Source organism: Peromyscus leucopus, chromosome 9, assembly GCF_004664715.2.
Source record: "Peromyscus leucopus breed LL Stock chromosome 9, UCI_PerLeu_2.1, whole genome shotgun sequence".
Classification (NCBI taxonomy): Eukaryota; Metazoa; Chordata; class Mammalia; order Rodentia; family Cricetidae; genus Peromyscus; species Peromyscus leucopus.
The window spans coordinates 91,005,252-91,023,487 of record NC_051070.1 but is presented as its reverse complement, the minus strand read 5'-3'; the positions used below and the strand labels follow the sequence as shown (position 1 = coordinate 91,023,487).

At 40.9% G+C, this 18,236-nt stretch overlaps 1 protein-coding gene across 2 annotated transcripts in view; it reads right to left on the bottom strand.

Moving 5' to 3' along the window:
- The window catches only part of Synpr (synaptoporin), a 349,008-nt gene that overhangs the window by 132,600 nt on the left and 198,172 nt on the right, over positions 1–18,236 (bottom strand). For both annotated transcript variants that reach the window (XM_028894513.2, XM_028894514.2), the window contains one exon: positions 2,665–2,789. In XM_028894513.2, coding sequence (XP_028750346.1) covers positions 2,665–2,789 — 125 coding nt within the window. The remainder of the gene's footprint in view (positions 1–2,664; positions 2,790–18,236) is intronic.

The window sequence follows — 18,236 nt, the reverse complement described above, 5'->3', positions numbered from 1 at the left end:
CTTTTTGTTTCAATGCCTTGGTACTTGAGTTTACATCTTTCTTGTGTTTGTAAATAAACTGAACAGTTAGAAGTTACTGAAGGCTCCCATCTTAATTCAAGAATTATGATCAAATCACTGACAGTGGCTTTTGGAGTTTTCCATGCACACAATAACCTGTATAAATTCTTGCTTATTCTTGAGAATATTCTCAACAGGAGAAGGGCATGGCATTTCACAGTATCCAAATGTGGAGCTGAAATTGCAAGCCAAACACTTCTAGATAGATGTTACTGGGACACAGTACAAGGTGTTCTGTGGGAGTGGATGAGCAGTAAAATGTGCAGACATGGTAAACAGAGAGGCAAAACTTTCTTTCCTTCTCTAACAAGAATAGGGGAGTTATTTCAGAGGGTGCACTATACTTTAGTAGTTATAGTTTAGGCCATTTGCCTGGCAATGAGAGAATGGAAGTGGGTGGGTCTTTCAGGCTCTTCCCTCCTCTGTTTCCATGTTTTCAATGTCCTTTATCTGCTTTGCATATGAGCTCCTGAATAAGATAGTGTTTGAAAGAAAATTCTGGGTTAAAAAACAAAGGATGAACATTTTTGTTTCAGAACACTAGTAAAAACCTTCCAAATGAAAGGACTGATACTTAAAAGGGGAAGAATAAAAACTCTACCAGCTTTACCCAGTTTCTCCAGATGCCCTTAATTGGGCCAAATGTAATGGAAAAACCAAGACCCCTTTTGGGGTCAAATGACCCTTTCACAGGGGTCACATATCAAATATCCTGTATATCAGATACTTATATTATGATTAATAACAGTAGCAAAATTACATTTTGAAGTAGTAACAAAAATAGTATTATGGTTGGAGGTTACCACAACTTGAGGAACTGTATTACAGGGTGGCCACATTAGGAAGTTTGAGAACCTCTGCCTTAAAAGGTTGACTTGAGGTCACCCACCTCTACTAGCTCTTGTTCCGAGATCATTGTGGAAGCAATGCAGACATTGTGAGATCAGGAATAATGTTGTTAAGTATCTCAGTCCCTGGCCATTGGTAATTCTTAGCTGGTACTCTATCTAGATCCTAGATGGTAAACATTGGTCAATGAACAGGCATTGGCTTGGTTTCTCCTCCAGAAGCCAAGAGTTTCATATGGAACTTCTAGAAAATCAGCTTCTTCACAGTCTTCTTTACCAGCACAGAACAAATATTAATAATGAATCCCCAGGGAGGAATGCTTAGCAGTTCTGATCTTTGTAGTCTTATAAGTGAGGAGACTACCTGAGCAGGGAGTGTTTGAACATGCCATTAATTCTACACTCTTAACACTTCAGAATATTGGTAAAAACATCATTTCTTTTGCTCCATCGTCTCCATAAATAAAAGCACATTTGTTTTCGACTTTGTTTATGAGGCTAATATATTAAAAATACATTCCACAATTTGTGAATTCTCTGAGCTATTTGGTAGGAAAGAAAATAATTTCCATGGGGAATATGTTTGGAAAACAATGGGTCTCTTGGTGATTCAAAATGTACATTAGAAAGACGAAGTACTAAAAAGGATTTCTCGAGTTTGTTTTATCATACTCCTAAATTCTTTCTCCCATCTTCTTTCTCTTCCTTCATTCCACTTTCCTTCAGTGACAGTCTCATCGGGGTCCATGAAAAGGTTTTTGGAAAATACTGTACTTACCTGCTTACAAAAAAAAAAAAAAAACTTGTAAAGGTTGATTTTGACTTTCTTTGTAATTATAGAACCACCATCAGGCCCATAGAAGGTAATGTTAAAATGAAATGAACAGAGAGTTCATTGATAACACACCAAAACACGGTTGAAGGTTATTTAACACCTTCCCTTCTGAGTTAATTGCTGTCAATTATTTGGGAATTTTACAGGAATAAACAATTTTAAAATTGAATGAAGTTAGTCTATATTAGGTCTCTGGATCAGAGCCATGAGATGTGAGGTTGAGAAGAGGCTCTGAAGGGGCTCTGCTCTGGCAATCAGGTTATAGGCATGAACAGACACTGAGTTGATGAAGAGGTTAAAAGGGTTGTTTCTATCAAGTTAAGTATAGCAATAGAGAGGTATGAATTTCTTTCAAGCTAGGTCGACCTCTGCTTCTTAGTAACAGAGACAGTGTAAGGGAGAAATGAATTTATTTGTCAATGCCCCAGGATGTAACTGATGATGGTAATGGGACTTGCCTCAAAGTGTCATTGTGATGAGTAAATGAGATTGAACAGGCACTCATTTATCTGGTACACAGAGACATCGTTAGATATTAATATCATTAAACACATTATCAGGCAGAATTTCACAGTCAATATAAAATTGTATATAACCTAAAAATCTAAATAGAAAGTAAGACATCTTAAAATTGGAGAAAATAATTATGTAAGTGGAGTCTCTCTGTTGATAGTCTTCAACATTGGGCCATAGTGGGAGGGTTTAATTTTGGAAGACAGTCAATACTGGATTAAAGGTATGTTTAGCAAATTTCCCAGTGTAGAGTGGTGGGTAGACACTCGAGTAATGACATTCTGTGGCTTCAAGCAGAATTTCTTCCTACCCAGAAACCTTTAGAAGCCTACATTTTTCTTCCAGAAACCACAGAAGGAATAAAGCCTCCTGCTGTGAGGCTGAGGAGTTTGGATTACCATTCCTTACCTGAACGGGTAGGCAAAGGCTATGTCAATGCTGAGGTTACTTTCTGTCTTGTTGACGCAGTCCACACTCAGTCTCAGGCCTCCTGAATAGCCACCACATGTTGCAAATGCAAAGATTGCAAAAAGCTGTTGAGAACAAAAGAAGAAAGAAAAAGCAGCCATTAGGATGATGGTGGTCGTAAACACATCATCAGGAGTGAGGGGTCTAGGGGAAGGAGGTCATCCGCCTCTGCAGAGCAGTCTCACATCCTATTGAGCTGCAGGATAAGGAATAGTAGGATGGCATGGGCTGTAAGTGGTTCTACAGAACAGTCCTGTGACTTAGAGAAATGGTGCATGGACAAGGCAAAAGTGACCGTGAGTGTGCAAGGCAGCGCCATGCCTCAGATGGGTGATGGCATAATTCCATAGACAAAGAAAGCTGCTTGTGGATGCCTCCAGAAAGGTGTTTCCTCCACATTTACTCAGGTCATTTTCACCAGTAAACATGATTTTTCTTTTGGAGTGGTATAGATTGCTTTCTGTAAAAGCATGGCCTGAGAAATCTAGAATTAAGGGACTAAAGACAGATAAGTAACTGGTTCCATTCAGCGCATGAGCCCTCAGTGTGCTTTGCTCCATGTCCTCATGTGCCCACAGGTGGCTATATCTGTGGTACCTACTGTTTCTAAATTAACTCTGGAAGATTCGGTGTTGCAAATTAACACCACGCCCTTTCCAAGTGGAAAGCACGCATCTGTGAGGAAGAAGACACTGAAAAGTAGGAGTATGACCTCAGAGAAGTCTTCCACACAGGAGAAATGACAACAAGGTGATAGCGGAAGGGGGTGGGGTGTTCCTAACATGAGAAATGAGGAAAGGCTAGACTTCATTACTTCATACTCGGCCTAAATTTAAAAGAATTTCCCGCTCATGTCCAAAGAAAGCCAATCCAACGCACTTCACACTAACTCATCCTGAAAGATTCCAATTTTAGTTTTCGAGTTCACCTTCTTGTAGTGGTTTGTCTCCCACCCCCAGCCCCATGAGGAGCACTAGTTTACTTTGCCCAACGAGAGGAATTATGTGCGGATTAAATGCAGGGACACTGGTATATGATGTTGGGGGCATTACTTACTATCACCATGCCTTAGTTTCCTCATCAACAAAACAGCCCTGGCAATAACTCTTGAGCTACTTTACTGTTTGTAATATGAGACAGACAATTACGTGGAGAAGTCTTCTGGTACTGGGGAAGTGTCTGTCCTGAAAATTCAGAATGAGAGTTATCTGCCAGATGAATCGTTGGTGGAAAAACACGGTAAGTATTCCTGAATTCCCCTTTAGCATTTACAGGGAAAGACTGGTTAATGGTGGCAACAATACGCTGTAAAACCCTCACGAGGTAGCTATGCTTGGTGGACCACTTTGCCCTCTATGTCAGTTTTCAAAATCAGCATTTTAAATGGTGAAACAAATGTTAGACATAGTGAAAGAAAATGGATTCATATGTGTCAGAAGCGTGGAGCCCATAGAATGGGTCCTCTTGCCACAATGTGAATACTCAATAAACACTAGTAAATATTATTACTGTAAATAGTGGGGTTTGTGATAAGTTGTTCCAGGCCATAGAGTAGGAAATTTAGATTTAAGCCCTAGCTAGATCTACACAAGTTTCAGCTGCAGTGAACCAACAGCTATGCAGTCAATAGAAAAATCTGTTTTGTGTTTTGTTTTCTTTGCTTTCCAGCTTGCCCAAGTGATGGGACTGATGGGCATTTAGCAGCCACTCCAGCCCACTCCACCATCCCACAGGATGCTCAGAGATCAGGGCTTCAGAGGAGTGTGACTGTGGCCTTCCCATCAGCTCTTAGTGTTGATAGGAATGAGAAAGACCTGGTGCTAATTGTCCAGTGCTCACATCTAGATTGTGTCTTATGGTGGTGGATAGCCCAGATCCTTGCAGCATGTGAAGATGCAGGCATTGATTAGAAATCTTTCAAAGAAACATCAGAGTTGTGGAGTCGAAAGTATCATAGCAAGAGACCCTTTTTGCTCCTCACAGTTCCTCATCTGCAAAACAATAACTGTGCTGCTCTTTCCTCATAACTGTGTTCTGAAGGGTGTGTGTGTGTGTGTGTGTGTGTGTGTGTGTGTGATTAATATTACTGTATTGAATATATGGCAGAATAGCATCATCATGTCATCAAAAGGTTGTACTTTAAAAATTCCTTGAGGACATTATAGTGTAGCTGAATGGCAAAAGAACAACTCTTGTTAATTTCTGTACTTAATAACTTTAAAGAAAGTGCTTATAATAAAATTATTGTTCTAACGGTGTATTGAGTAAGTGGCTTCACATACAGTCAAGACTCTTCAGTAAGATATTATTGATACCACTATGTAAGGAGCTTAAGATGGAATAATAATTACTCACTAACTGCTTAGATGTAGTATATGGATAGTAAGGAGGCGTTAGCCTACTGAGACCACACACACATTACTTTTTCCTCCAGTCTTTATTAATCTCTGCAAACACAAAACATCATACTCCAGTTGAACTAGATACCTATAGCTTTCCAGTTAAGTCTCTTACTCCCCACTGTCCACAGTAATTAAAGGGAAATCACATTGTGTGATTGATATAAAACTCATATGTGTTTGGCAAGGATTAAATGGAACACTGGGAGAATCAGATCCTGCTGAGTAAATAACATTATGAGGATGTTTAATTTCATTTTTGGAAAGTGAATCAACTCCACTGGAGTATACCATGTAGGAGTCTGGTCCGGTAGTAAGAAAACATTCAGACACAGTGGAGAGAGCTGGAGGCTCTTTGGAATGGGAGCAGGTAGAACTCTCTGGTATTGTAGAGGAAGCTACAATGACTTCCCACCAGTGTTCCACCTAAGTCCTTTACCCCGGGTGGCAGCACACAGCACATCTGACTTTGGGTCCAATTCCTACATAGGTGATTCTAAACAAATCACCCTGCTCTCCAAACTTCAGTCCCTACTAAGCTAAGACCCACCCACTGGTTCACTCAACAGGCATTTAATGGAATACTTGCTATGCACCAGCTGATGAAGTGCAAAAAGGCAGGACTGTAGAAAAGAGACAGTGTCTGCCATCGCCCAGCTATACAAATAATTACAGATTGTTTTACGTGATGGAGAAGAAGTTAAGACGGAAAGTTATGCCTGAAGAGGCTGTGTTTAGACCAATCTGGAAAACAAATGAGAGGAAATGAGACAAAAAGCGGGGGGTGGGGTGGGGTGGGGGATGGGGGGGTGGGGGTGGGAGGTGCCAGTGAGGGAACAGCTGATGTGACAGACCCAAGGAAGAAGCCAACTGAAGGCCACCACATCAATCTGGTGATCAAAGTTGAGAATAGTAGTTTTTATCTCACAGGATTGCTGTGATTATTAAATCGTAAACTCATAGCCCCCAACAAATGTTAAAATTCATTAGTTTTTCCTCCTTCTTTTTGCTACATCTTTGCTATTTACCTCACTCTACTAGAGAACCTGAGACTAGAGAGGAAAATCTGCTAGCCTCACCTCAGCCCACAGCAGAGTTGAGGTGAGAATCAGAATCGTGGGAAAGCAGTATGTTTACCACAAGAGTAAACTGTCAAACTGTTCATAGATGCAACATGAGAGCAACTAGACATTCTCTAACTTTCTCCTGATTCTCTCACAAACACACACGGCTAAAGGAGAACAGGCCTTGTATCCTTCCTCTCTTCTCCCTCAGAGGGATAGATTGAGGAGTCTACAAGGAGGACTTTGCAAGGTGCACAGCCTTCCTTAGCTTGACAACTAATACTGAGAAGCCACTAACATTAGCACAAGAAGGGCTGGTTGTCTTGTGGATGCTCAGTTTTACAAAACAACACATCATAACACAGACAAGATCCTCTTCTTGGGATGAAAAAGATGGGTGGCCAATATGCATCTGGTGGGGATGAAAACTGGGACTCCTGCATCACTACGGATAGAGAAAAGTCTGAGGGGATGGAGTGACAGTGGAAAGGGTTCTGTGAACAGATCCTGAGTGAGCGTCAACTAACATGGCAGTGTTCATGTATGACTGTGTATACACGGCTGTGTGTGTTAGTCCTCTACACTCTGGGCTCTGCACATCCACCCTCAGCCAACTCAGTGCTTGTTCCCCCACAATACAGTACACTGCATCACCTCTCTAGGCAACTGAAGGTGTAACCTGGGACAAAAGTTCATTTAAGCATCCAAGGAGAATTATAAAATCTCTGTGTTCCCATTTTCACTGGGCTCTCAGTTCCCATAGCAGAAAACTAATTCTCCAGTCTATCCTAAGTTAATCAGTGTCCTGACTACTGGCATAATCATTCACCTCCTCTGAGTTCAGTAGACCAAAATTAAGTCTCCTGCAATGAACTCTCATTTTGCTTCTGTCTGGGATGATCGATGGCTCTGCTAAATAACGAAAAATTACTTTCAAAATTGAAAAAATTAGCCAACAGAAAGATCCTCTGCATTGTAGCCTAATCATAAATATATCCATGAGAAAGAAGACAGAAGAATTGTCCCCCAGCCCCTGGTTTAATAGGTATCAGTAAACCGTGACACATAGCAGGAGTGACATTGTTGCTCAGAGTGACACCAAACTTTCCTCTCAATGGAAGACAGACAGCACCTTCATGGAGTTGCCCTGACTCTAAGAAGAATATCATGCAAAGATGCTATTAACCCTCCTGGTTATTTTGAAAGTCATAGTTGAAAGCAATACTTTGGGAGATGATAAAATATGAGACCTACTAGTGCTTTTAGTAAAGTGTGCAGCAAAGCCAGGAAGAGGACTTCTCCCCAGAGTCTAGTGGTATGCAATCTCAGGCATGAAGGATGCTTGGGAATAAATGGGTAGGAGTAAGAATAATGCTAGGAGGGGCTAGGAAATCAACGTTCACACCATCAACAGGCTGTGCATACCAACAGCCTCATCCTTCAGGATGAAACTCTGATTTACTGTGTACCAATTTCCATATATAAGTATTTCCACCATGGTCAATTCCAAGCTACTCTCAAAACACTTGAGCTTGGACTGGAAGGGGGCTGCAGCATCAGAGGCTCTCCTGTACAACATCTTCATCTGCTAGGCCTAGTGTCCAGAAACAGAATTATTCTTTCATTTGTGTTTTTTACTCAGTCCTTTATTTTGTTTGTAGCAAAAGCTTCTGTGACGTGTGTGTGTGTGTGTGTGTGTGTGTGTGTGTGTGTGTGTGTGTACTTATGGATACAGGTGTACAGGTGGCACATACTTAGCACTTGGGCTGGCAAATTGGTACAATTGGAGCCAACAGTAAATGGAAAGATTGGACTGTTCTAGAGCTTGGCCGAAGTCTGTTAGGGATTGTTTCAGGTAGGACCTGAGAACTGTAACTCCTGTGTCATCCCCAGCTACATCTCCACACTGAGGCACACTCCATGATGGCTTTCATGCTATGATAGCAGAGCCTAGCATTTGCAACTGATAACTTATATTCCACAAAGCCAAACAGCAGACAGAGATTGTCAACAGCCTGTGAAGAAACCTTGTTCTTATTAGGTTCCAGGTTTCAGTGGGCATGGGTGTGATCAAATGGACACAGTATCAAAAGCCATGGCTTGTAAGTGTGAATTGGAAATGGCTGGGAGAGGGGAGTAGGTCTCACTTTGCCAGGCAATGCGCAAACTATTTTTGAACAGGACTATGCCTCTGTATCCCCGTAGCCCTCCTTGTGCTAAAATATTGTAAGGGCATCATTGCTGTTTTCAGGTGAATACTGATGACAATAGAAGCAATGAAATACCTACATTTGGGGCTGAGGAGAGGGCTTGGTATGTAAAAAGCTTGTCTCACAAGTGCGAGATGCAGATTTTTGGACCCCCCTCAAAAAAATGTGTTCAGAAAGTATATTATCAATCCACTTAGCAGTCTAGACCCCTGTCTCATAGATGAGGAAAATAAGACCAAACAGCACAACCAAAGTCACACTGGTTGTTGCTAAGTGAAATTGTCACAGTTGGACTTCAGATGGCCTCTCTTTAAAGCCCACACTCTCTCTTCCTAACTTTCCCAAGGGTATAACTTGAAGCATGCTATGGAAAGAACTGTGCAGAAATAGAAGCCATGGGCTGCTGAAGGCCCTTTCTCTAGCATATCAAGGTTCAGAAGGCCAAGAGAAAGCTCAATGAGCTTCTGCAGGACAAAGCTGGAGATGTGCCTTAGTATCCAGGCCTTCCCTCCAGAGCATCCCGGCCTCCTCTCCAGAGCATCCCAGCCTCCTCTCCAGAGCATCCCGGCCTCCCCTCCAGAGCATCCCGGCCTCCCCTCCAGAGCATCCCGGCCTCCCCTCCAGAGCATCCCCCACTTCCAGAGCATCCTGGCCTCCACTTCAGGGAAGAGACTGGTGTCTTGCTGCTCTGAGTATTTGAGCAACCTGCTGTGAGTAGATTGTGCCAATTATACATGACAAGTCCCTCCTAATTGCTAGCCTTCCACAGACCATGGTGCTGGCTTTCATACTTTCAAACAGTTCAATGTTTCCACAGATCCAGGATTAAGGGGTATAAAGCACCCCCTTCGCCCTCTCTGAAAAGCCCTCCTTTGTGACTGGCCTTATGCTGACGAGCCACTTGTCCTCAGTACCTATGAAGAGCATTGCTGGGAACACAGCTGTTTGGAGTTGATTATTTCAATACTAACCTTGAAGAAGTGAGAAATGAGGAGTATAAGGTATTTGCCAATTCAAACCAAACTTTGAACTCTCCATAGCAGAGCTCAAACTTTCACCCTCTGCTAGCATCCCTGGAGCCCCCAGTACACAGGTGAGCACCTTGAAGCCTAACCTTCCATGTTGGATGAACTTTGTGTAATCCTTCTTTCAATTTTTCTTCTACTGGCAATAGGATTTTTCTAAGGAAATTGACCAAGCAGCCTTACAGTCATCAGTTTATAACTATGAAACCCCATAAAATACTTTGACCCAGAAGACCTTCTGTGAGCAATATTGTAAAGCCTCAACGTGGATCTTTCCATGAAAATAAAAACTGGAAGTTGGTCCCTGATAGAAAGTAAAATTATATTTAATCTGAGGATATTGAAACCTACTGTTCAAAAATCCTTCTTCCCATGGGGCTGAGTAGACGGCCCAGTCTGTAAAGTGCTCACCTTGCACATGGGAGGGCCTGACTTTAATTCCCATATCCTATGTACAAAACCATCTGAAAACTGGGGAGGTGGAAACAGGCAGGTGCTTGGGATTGACGGCCAGACAGTAGCCTATGTAGCAAGTTCCAGTTCAGTGAGAGATCCTGACTTTTTATTGATTGTTTCGGGGCTCTTTTGGGGGTCCTCCCACCCAGCTCCCAAATAAATCACACACCAAGGCTTATTTGTACTTATGAATGCCTGGCCTTAGCTTGGCATTCATAATTAGCTTTCTTGCCAGCTTTCCTTAACTTATCCCATGTACCAAAGCACTTGGCTGTAGGTGACAGAAAGCCTAACCAACAGTGACTTAAACAAATACAAGTTCGAGTCAATACACATCAGGGTCTAGAGCTTGTTTGTTAAGATTATTGATGGTGTCTGGGCCAGTAATGGTAAATCAAGGATCTCAGGCATGGCACCAAAGCAAGTCAGCAAGCCACACCAACTGGGCATCTAGTCATCTTGTCCTTGACAGTACTAACAGGGTACTGTGCCTTTGTGCAGGGGGGTAAGTGAATGGAGATTTGAATTTGTACTTGATTTCTATTTTCACACATAAAATAGACACAAATATTTTAAAAAATACAAGGCAGAAATAATAAAGTAATTGAGAAATTAGCTTCATGCTTACAAAACAAAATCAGGAAGGAGAGCTAGAGTAGATGGTTATATGAGATGGATGTAAAGAATGTATAGCTGAAACTGATTTGAAAGACTTCTCGAGGACTAGCTTTCATGTACCAAAGATGCCATGCAAGCTTCCAAAAGAGAGAAGCAACCAACAGTCCTACCCAGCTATGATGCCTATGAACCACAGCAATGATCAGCATGGCACAATAATTCTAAGGGTGCAGTAGGGACATGCATACCTTGGTGGTAACCAACAGCTTTCTAATTGGACGTAAGATCCACAGGACAAAAAGGAAGTCATGCCTGCTACTAGAAATCTAGACAACTACCAAGGGTTAGTGAAGCCTTGGATCTTGAAGGAGAACCTACAACTGCCAGGTTACTAAACCAGCATCATCCCTAACTACGTTCTAAATATTTTTCCATATATCCACAGATAAGCATAGTTCTCACCCCTTATCAGGGAAACTTCTCTTTGCAACAGATGGAGACCATTGCAGAAAGTCACAGCTGATCAAAATGTATAGAGTTATGGAGCCCAGTCCCAAATGATAGATCTAAAAACACAACTCCTACACCAAAGGGTTGGATCGTTGCAGAAGAGGGGAAGAAGGATTATAGCAGTCAGAAGAAGAGGGATTTTATAGTGGTGAGATTGTGTCTCACAGAACTGTCCTGAAGTCTTCCAACATGGCTGCTAACCATGAGCTAAGAAAAGATGACAGCAATAGAAAAGCTCATAAGTCTTCAAGGAATACTAAGGGACATTGGGAATTGGAGAAACTGTCTTTCCCCAGGGAAGAGCACACCAATTAGCAATTAGTTAACAAATACCAAATGCCCAGCCCTGAATATATGAGTGTGTGTGTATACAAGTACAAGTGAGTAGGTTGTATTTATGTGTTTATTTATGTGTGTGTAATTTTGTATGTGTGTGTTTGTGTGTGTGTGTGTGTGTGTGTGTGTGTAAGAAACAACAATTAAAGTAAAAGAGATTATGGATTTGAAAAAGAGTGGGGCAGGGGTGATTGTGGGAAGGCTTGGAAGGAGGAAAAAAGGGAGGAATTATATAATTATACTATAATCTCAATTGATATTATTTTTAAAACAATAGAGAGTTGTTAGAAAGTGAAAATTGTAAAGAGAATAAGAAAAATACAAATTGTCAAGCAACACCAATATACAGCATTTCTAGAAGAAGATATCCATACAAATACACACACATGCATTTTCACTGGGGGGATCTAGGGAGAAAATACTTGAGGGCTCTTAACTGTTACTACTGAGAAGTGGAATCAGGAATTGAAGTCCTGTTTTTAACTGTTTAGTGTTACTTGAATTTCTTTGAGTAAGCATGTATACCTGTCATGTGAAAGCAGATTTTCTTAGACTGACACAAGGAGATGACCTGTAAGCAACTGTACAGAGTGAATTCAGACATTAGACAGCAAAGCCCTTGGGAAACACCAAGGTAGTTACTGTAAGAGGCTGGTGAGTACTTGCATGGGCATTATAAAAGAGGAGGATGGATTTTCCATTATCCAGTTTCCTATTTGGCCTTATGATCTCTCTTTTCTGTATTCCTTCCTGCCTTGATGTCACCTGAGATATGACATAGCAGAGGTCATCTCACCTACAACCGCACTATTTAAGGGTATAGTCTCCCAAAGTTTCAGCTAAATATGCTTTTGTTTATGAAGTTCTAGCTTTAGGTACTTTGCTACAGCAACACAGAACATACTAATACACCTCTATGTGTACCTTCGTGCACAAAAGAAAATAATAATAGAAATGTTAACTACATATTTCTATTTGACAGGAAAGTGACCACCATCAGCTCCCTGCATAGCCACGGTTCTGCAGCTCAGTGGTGCCCTTTACACATGTGAACAGATGGTACTCTTTGCCAGGAGCCATGCTTTCTCAAACCGAACGTGAGTTGCAATCGTCAGTCCTCTTTATTTGTATAGAAGGCTCAGAGAGACATGGGCCAGTATTCCCGAGATAGAAAATAAAATTCTAGCTAGGATATAGTTCTCTTTGAATTCAGCATAGTTAGCACACCTTTTTAAATTTAAATATTTAATCACATAGAGTTGTACTTATACTCACAAAGCAATTTAGAATACCATCTGGTTCTTTGGGGAAAAATATTGATCCATGATCAATGGGGTGCATTCAATTAACATCTTTTCACTAGACAGAGAAGTCATTAAACGGCCATTATTCTCCTCTCCCCTCATCTCCTTTTTTTTTTAATCTACTCTTAATTTAATGAAAGTGTATGGTGCCATTAATAGAACAGCAGCCATCCATTTAAGGGGGAAGATAACTTTATTCTCATTGTCAAATAAAATTCAAGGCTTAGCCATGACAGCCACGTGTATAGACAGACATCTTATCTAAGCTCATCATTTAAGGCATGGGAACCTAGAAGTACCACAGAACCATTTCCATTCAGAACACTTTGGGGCATGCCAATAATTATGGCCCAGACTCATCTCTCTGTGCCCTACTCCTCTGAACACCTCACTGAAAAGCAGCTTCTGTCTTGAACATGTGCATATGGTTATTTTGATCATTAAGTTTTTGGCCTGCAAATCAGTGTTCTAGATCTCATACACAATACTAACCCTTTAACAATAGAAAACTTCCCATGATATATAATTTTCATTCTTAATGGAAAAGAAACAAACCTAAATTGAGAGTCAAAAAATAGCACATAAGCTGGACATGGTAGAACATACATAATCTCAGCACTGGGGAGAGGCAGACAGATCTCTATAAGTTTGAGGCTAGCCTGGTCTACACAGTGAGTTCTAGGCTAGCTAGTGCTGCATCGTGAGACCTTGTCTCAGAAAAAAAGTCACATGCGTTATCATTCATACTGAAGAAATTCAGTGTATAAGACTCGAAATTCTAGCATAGCAGATGAGTGTCCTAAGGTGCCACTTTCTGTCTGTAATTAAACCAACCATCGTAACTGCAGCTGCTGCTCTGTGAATCCAACAGTGCCCTAGAGGCTCCATGGACTATGCTGCTGCAATGTACATCTGTGGGATAGTAAGCATCCTTATCCCGGTCAGAGTCAGGAAAACCACATTGTAGAGAAGTTATGTGATCTGTCCACAATCACACAGGAGAAGAAAAATAACTAAAATATACAAGTTCATAATTATACTATAAACAGACATTTTAATTGGTTACTATTGGAGGGTACTTGTGAACAAATAGTTTTAAAACTATTAAAGAAAAAAAGTTACCATTTCACCTATTTTCTTTAAGAATGTTGATGAAAAGGTGGGAAAGACATTCTCTTTACAAAATGTGTTCAGTTAAGAATACCCTGTCTCTAGAAAAACCAAAAAAAAAAAAAAAAAAAAAAAGAATATAAAGCGAATGATAAAATTAAAAATCACCCCTTGGTAATCGGGGACTAACTGAATCAAAAATTTTATGTTGAAACCCCAATTCCTGGTGTGTCTATCTTTGGAGATGGGGCCACCAGAGAAGTCATTATTATTAAATTAAGTCATGTGGATGGGGCACCGACCAAATAGGTTTTGTGCTCTCATAAGAAGAAAGAGCAGAGAGATCTGCTTTGATACTGCTCTTTGAATGCATTCCGTGAGCACAGGAGGAGAGGGAAGTCACAGAGGAGGCCTTGAAACAAAGTCCACACGGCAAGCACCTTGAACCGGGTCTCCCTGTTGCCAAAAGCTGTAAATATGCATTTCTGATGTAACTAGCCTATGATGCTGTTATAGCAGCTCTAGCTGACTGAGCCACAATCTCTGGCAAACTAACTGTATTCATTGATGGCAGATTACAAAATGAAAAATAATTAGATATCACATGCCTCAAGTGGGAGAAAAGTACACAATATTGAGATATTTGCAAATAAAAATCAAATAAATTTGGACAAACTTTTAGGTACAATTGTTAATTTGTAAAACATATAGAAGAGAAAGGGAATATATAAAGATTCTACATAGATGAAGTCAGAAAAAAACCTGAGAGACTCTGAAGAGGAAAATGTGTTTATGAGGTAGAGATGGGAGAGGAAGAAGGAGAGGGAGGGAAAGAGAGGGCAAGAAGAGCTCATAGATTTAAAAATGTTAAGGACATAGTTATTACAATGTGTGGATTTTTAAAGTCCAGATACAAGAAAATAAATAATGAGAAGAATGCATGGGATAATTAGAAATCATATTGAATTTATTTTTATATGTAGTAAAACATTGCTATGTCTTTTAAATTCAATAATCTTGAGAGATGCATAACAAATTTTTATTCAAAAAGACCCCACAAGGTGTTGTGCCTAGAAGAGTGTGAGGATTTGTAATAGAAATGTTGGCTAAGAGCTGATATTGTTGGAGAAGCAAGTCTCATTGCATCATCCTGTGTTGATGCATATTTGAAGGTTACTGTCATTAAATTATTTTAACATTATGATCATTTCACAGTATGAATGAGCCTAAGTGTGTTGGGCATGCATACAGAGACAGAATTCAGACTAGTTTTCAACTTAACATATGTAAAAACTTCTTTGGTATTCTGGGTGTAGTGGTGTGTTGTAGGATATTATTTTAAGGTGTGTTACTTTTGTTAAGTTGCATTTGTTTAACTCTGTGAAGTTGTGTTACTGTGCCTGTGTAAACACCTGATAGTCTAATAAAGAGTTGAATGGCCAATAGCGAGGCAGGAGAAAGGTTAGGCCGAGTTGGCAGGCAGAGAGTATATATAGAAGGACAAATCTGAAAGGAGAGGAAGGAACGAGAGAAGAAGAAGGAGAACTTTAGGGGCCAGCCATACAGCCAGCCACCAAGGAGTAAGTAAGAAAGAAAGATATACAGGAATAGAAAAAGGTAAAAGCCCAGAGGCAAAAGGTAGACAGGATAACTTGAGTTAAGAAAAGCTAGAAAGAAACAAGCCAAGCTAAGGCCGAATAAGCCTCTATGTGTGACTTATTTGGGAGCTGAGTAGCAGGCCCCCCAAAGAAAAAACAACCAACAACAGTGGTCCATGCCTTTAATCCCAGCTGTTGGGAGGGAGAGGCACGTGGAAGTCTGGAAGTTCAAGGCCAGCCTGGTCTATGTAGTGAGTTCTAGGACATTCAGAGCTACATGTTGAGACGATGTTTGAGGAAGGAGGAAGAGGAAGATGAGGAGAAGGAGGATGAGGAAGAGAGGTTGAAAAAGAAGGAGAGGGGGAGGATAAGAAAGGGGAGGAGCAGGATAAGGAAGAGAAGAAAAAAAGTTTAAAAATAGCCTTAATCAACATATGGGAGGGTAGCCCTTCCTAGAGTTAGCTAGCCCATGTCTGTCCTGCTACTATAAGGCCATAGTACTTACAAGAAAACACACTCTTTAACAAACATTTTCTTTCTTAATAATCTTTGATTGATTTTTCTAAGGGCCCATTTGGTTCTGCCTCATTACGAGAAAATGGCTTTTTCTCATTATGTTTTAATGAGATGAAAGATCACCATAGCCTACAGGGTTATACATACGATGCAAAGGTCGTTTGTTCCTACGTAACAAGGGAAAACTCTACCATCTTTCAATAATGAATGTCTTACTATTGATTAAATCCAAGTGGCAATACAATCCATCCAATTACTGAAGATTTAATACATTGGTTTTGGTTTCTGAGTATAAGGATAAGGGCAGTTCATAGGAGTCACTTCGTCATCCATCTCAGCACTGCTGAAGGGACAACAAACACGGACCATGAGGTTCGGCCAGGGAAAGAAGGTGGCCTTTGCTAAGAATTCTGGCTTCCCAACACATGCAGCCCTTGCCTTAAAGTTAAAGCCTTCAAGAGTCATCGTATTCATTCGTGAGAGCCAAAGACAATCGAGAGACAAAAGAGAGGAATAGAGGTAAGATCATAGCTTCCAAGCAAGAGGATAATGAGTTCAAATACCCAAAATGGGACATGATAGCATGGTTCAAGTGAGGGTCTTGTGGAGGCCCACAAAGGTTTCCTAGTGAGATCTGAGTTTGCTTTACTCAGCAGAGCTGCATTAGAGGACTGCTTGACCATGTGCATTGCTACTAGGTGATTGGAAGGGCCTATGCTTGGCTGAGCTAGGGGGAGGTCTTTTGCTCCATCCATTTGCATTCCTATAAATAGCTCTTTAGAAGAGACAGAAGGGCCTAGTGGATTAGGATCCAGGCCCTCTGGAGGCTATTCTGTGTTCTGTTTCTCTCCCCTCTATCTTTCTATCTTAAGCTCCTATCCCTCTCTCCTCAAAGAGTACCCTGGAGTAAAATGTGGGAGCTGGTCTCCCAGCTGGCCTCCCACATGGTCTAGAAGGAAACATGTAGAGCTGGGCATTAGATTGGAAGGCATTCACGGATTGGATATGTAGCTTAGTGATAGAGCACTTGACCAGAATGGCCAAGGCTTCAGATTTGATCCAGCACCACCACAAAAACAAAGAAAGAAACAAAAATGTTCTCATTCATGTAAGACATGAAAGAGAAATGGCAAAAAAGGGGAAAACAGGAAAGAGGTACGATAATCCAACAGCATTTGAACACAAGTTCTTCCCAGAATCTCAACAGAGAGAAACTGTCTTGTGGGGATTTTGACAGCTGTCATTTTGTAAGGAGTAGTGGGATGGCAGGCAGAAGGGCAGTGGGCTGGTGTGCTACTTCAGTTTGTACTGGGGAAGTGATGGCAATCTTTAGACCTAAGCCATAGAAATTCTCCACACATATATTTAACCACTGTAGTTTGGAAACCCCTTATGGCACTCTAATATACCAAATCAGGGGCCCAAGGACCTCATGCTAAGAGCCACCACTACTCATACAAAGGGACGCAAGTGACAGACTGGTACAAGCTTCAGCTCGTGATCTGATTGGGGCAACTTCCTGCTGGCATGATGCTCCAGGTCATTCACTGAGGTTTCCTAGTCTGCATTTTTTTTCAGTTTTCTCATACTTACTTACATTCCATAAATCATTTCCTTTAGAATTATGTTACTATTTACTTCCAGTTTTACTATTTCACTGTGTACTAAAACTGCGTCTATTAAGAAAACACACGGTTTTTTTTTAAACAAAGCTGAAAAATCACTTCACTGAAATGGTAAACTACAAAATTGGTAAAATTACTCTTGTATCCTGGATTTCAGAAGAAAACAACAGAATCCTTCTGGAAAACCTGCTGGAGGGACAAGGAGACCTCAATATCTCTGTGTGGCACCCTGCTGCTTATTAACAGAATAATCTGTCCCTGGGGGTGTGTTTAGCATGGCCCAAGGTATGAATTGCTGTGACAGCTGATCTGGGGCTCTTTGGAGCGCAAGAGCCCAGCTTCCACTCACTTCCATGATGGCTCTGGGCCTGGATGTGTACACCAGCTTACTTCCCATTCCAGGGAACTGAAAGGGATGCCCTACAGGCCCATTGAGTGTATTCAGACCTTATGGTATTTTGGCTTCTTTTGCACAGATGGATTGTGGATGCATGTTTTAACAGATGCACACTGAAATATGCAAAAATATTTTGCAGTCTGATGTTTTCATCTTTTCCTGATTGTACCAGATATGAGGGTATGAACATTGGAAATAAATGTTTCCACTCACTTTATTATTGTACAATGGAGGAAGGGTGCCTTTCTTCCCCTTTACTATCAATGACTAGAACACTCAGACTATGGAACAATGTACAGCTCAGTGACCTAAATTAGAGGTTAATGGAGATGATTTTGTGTCTC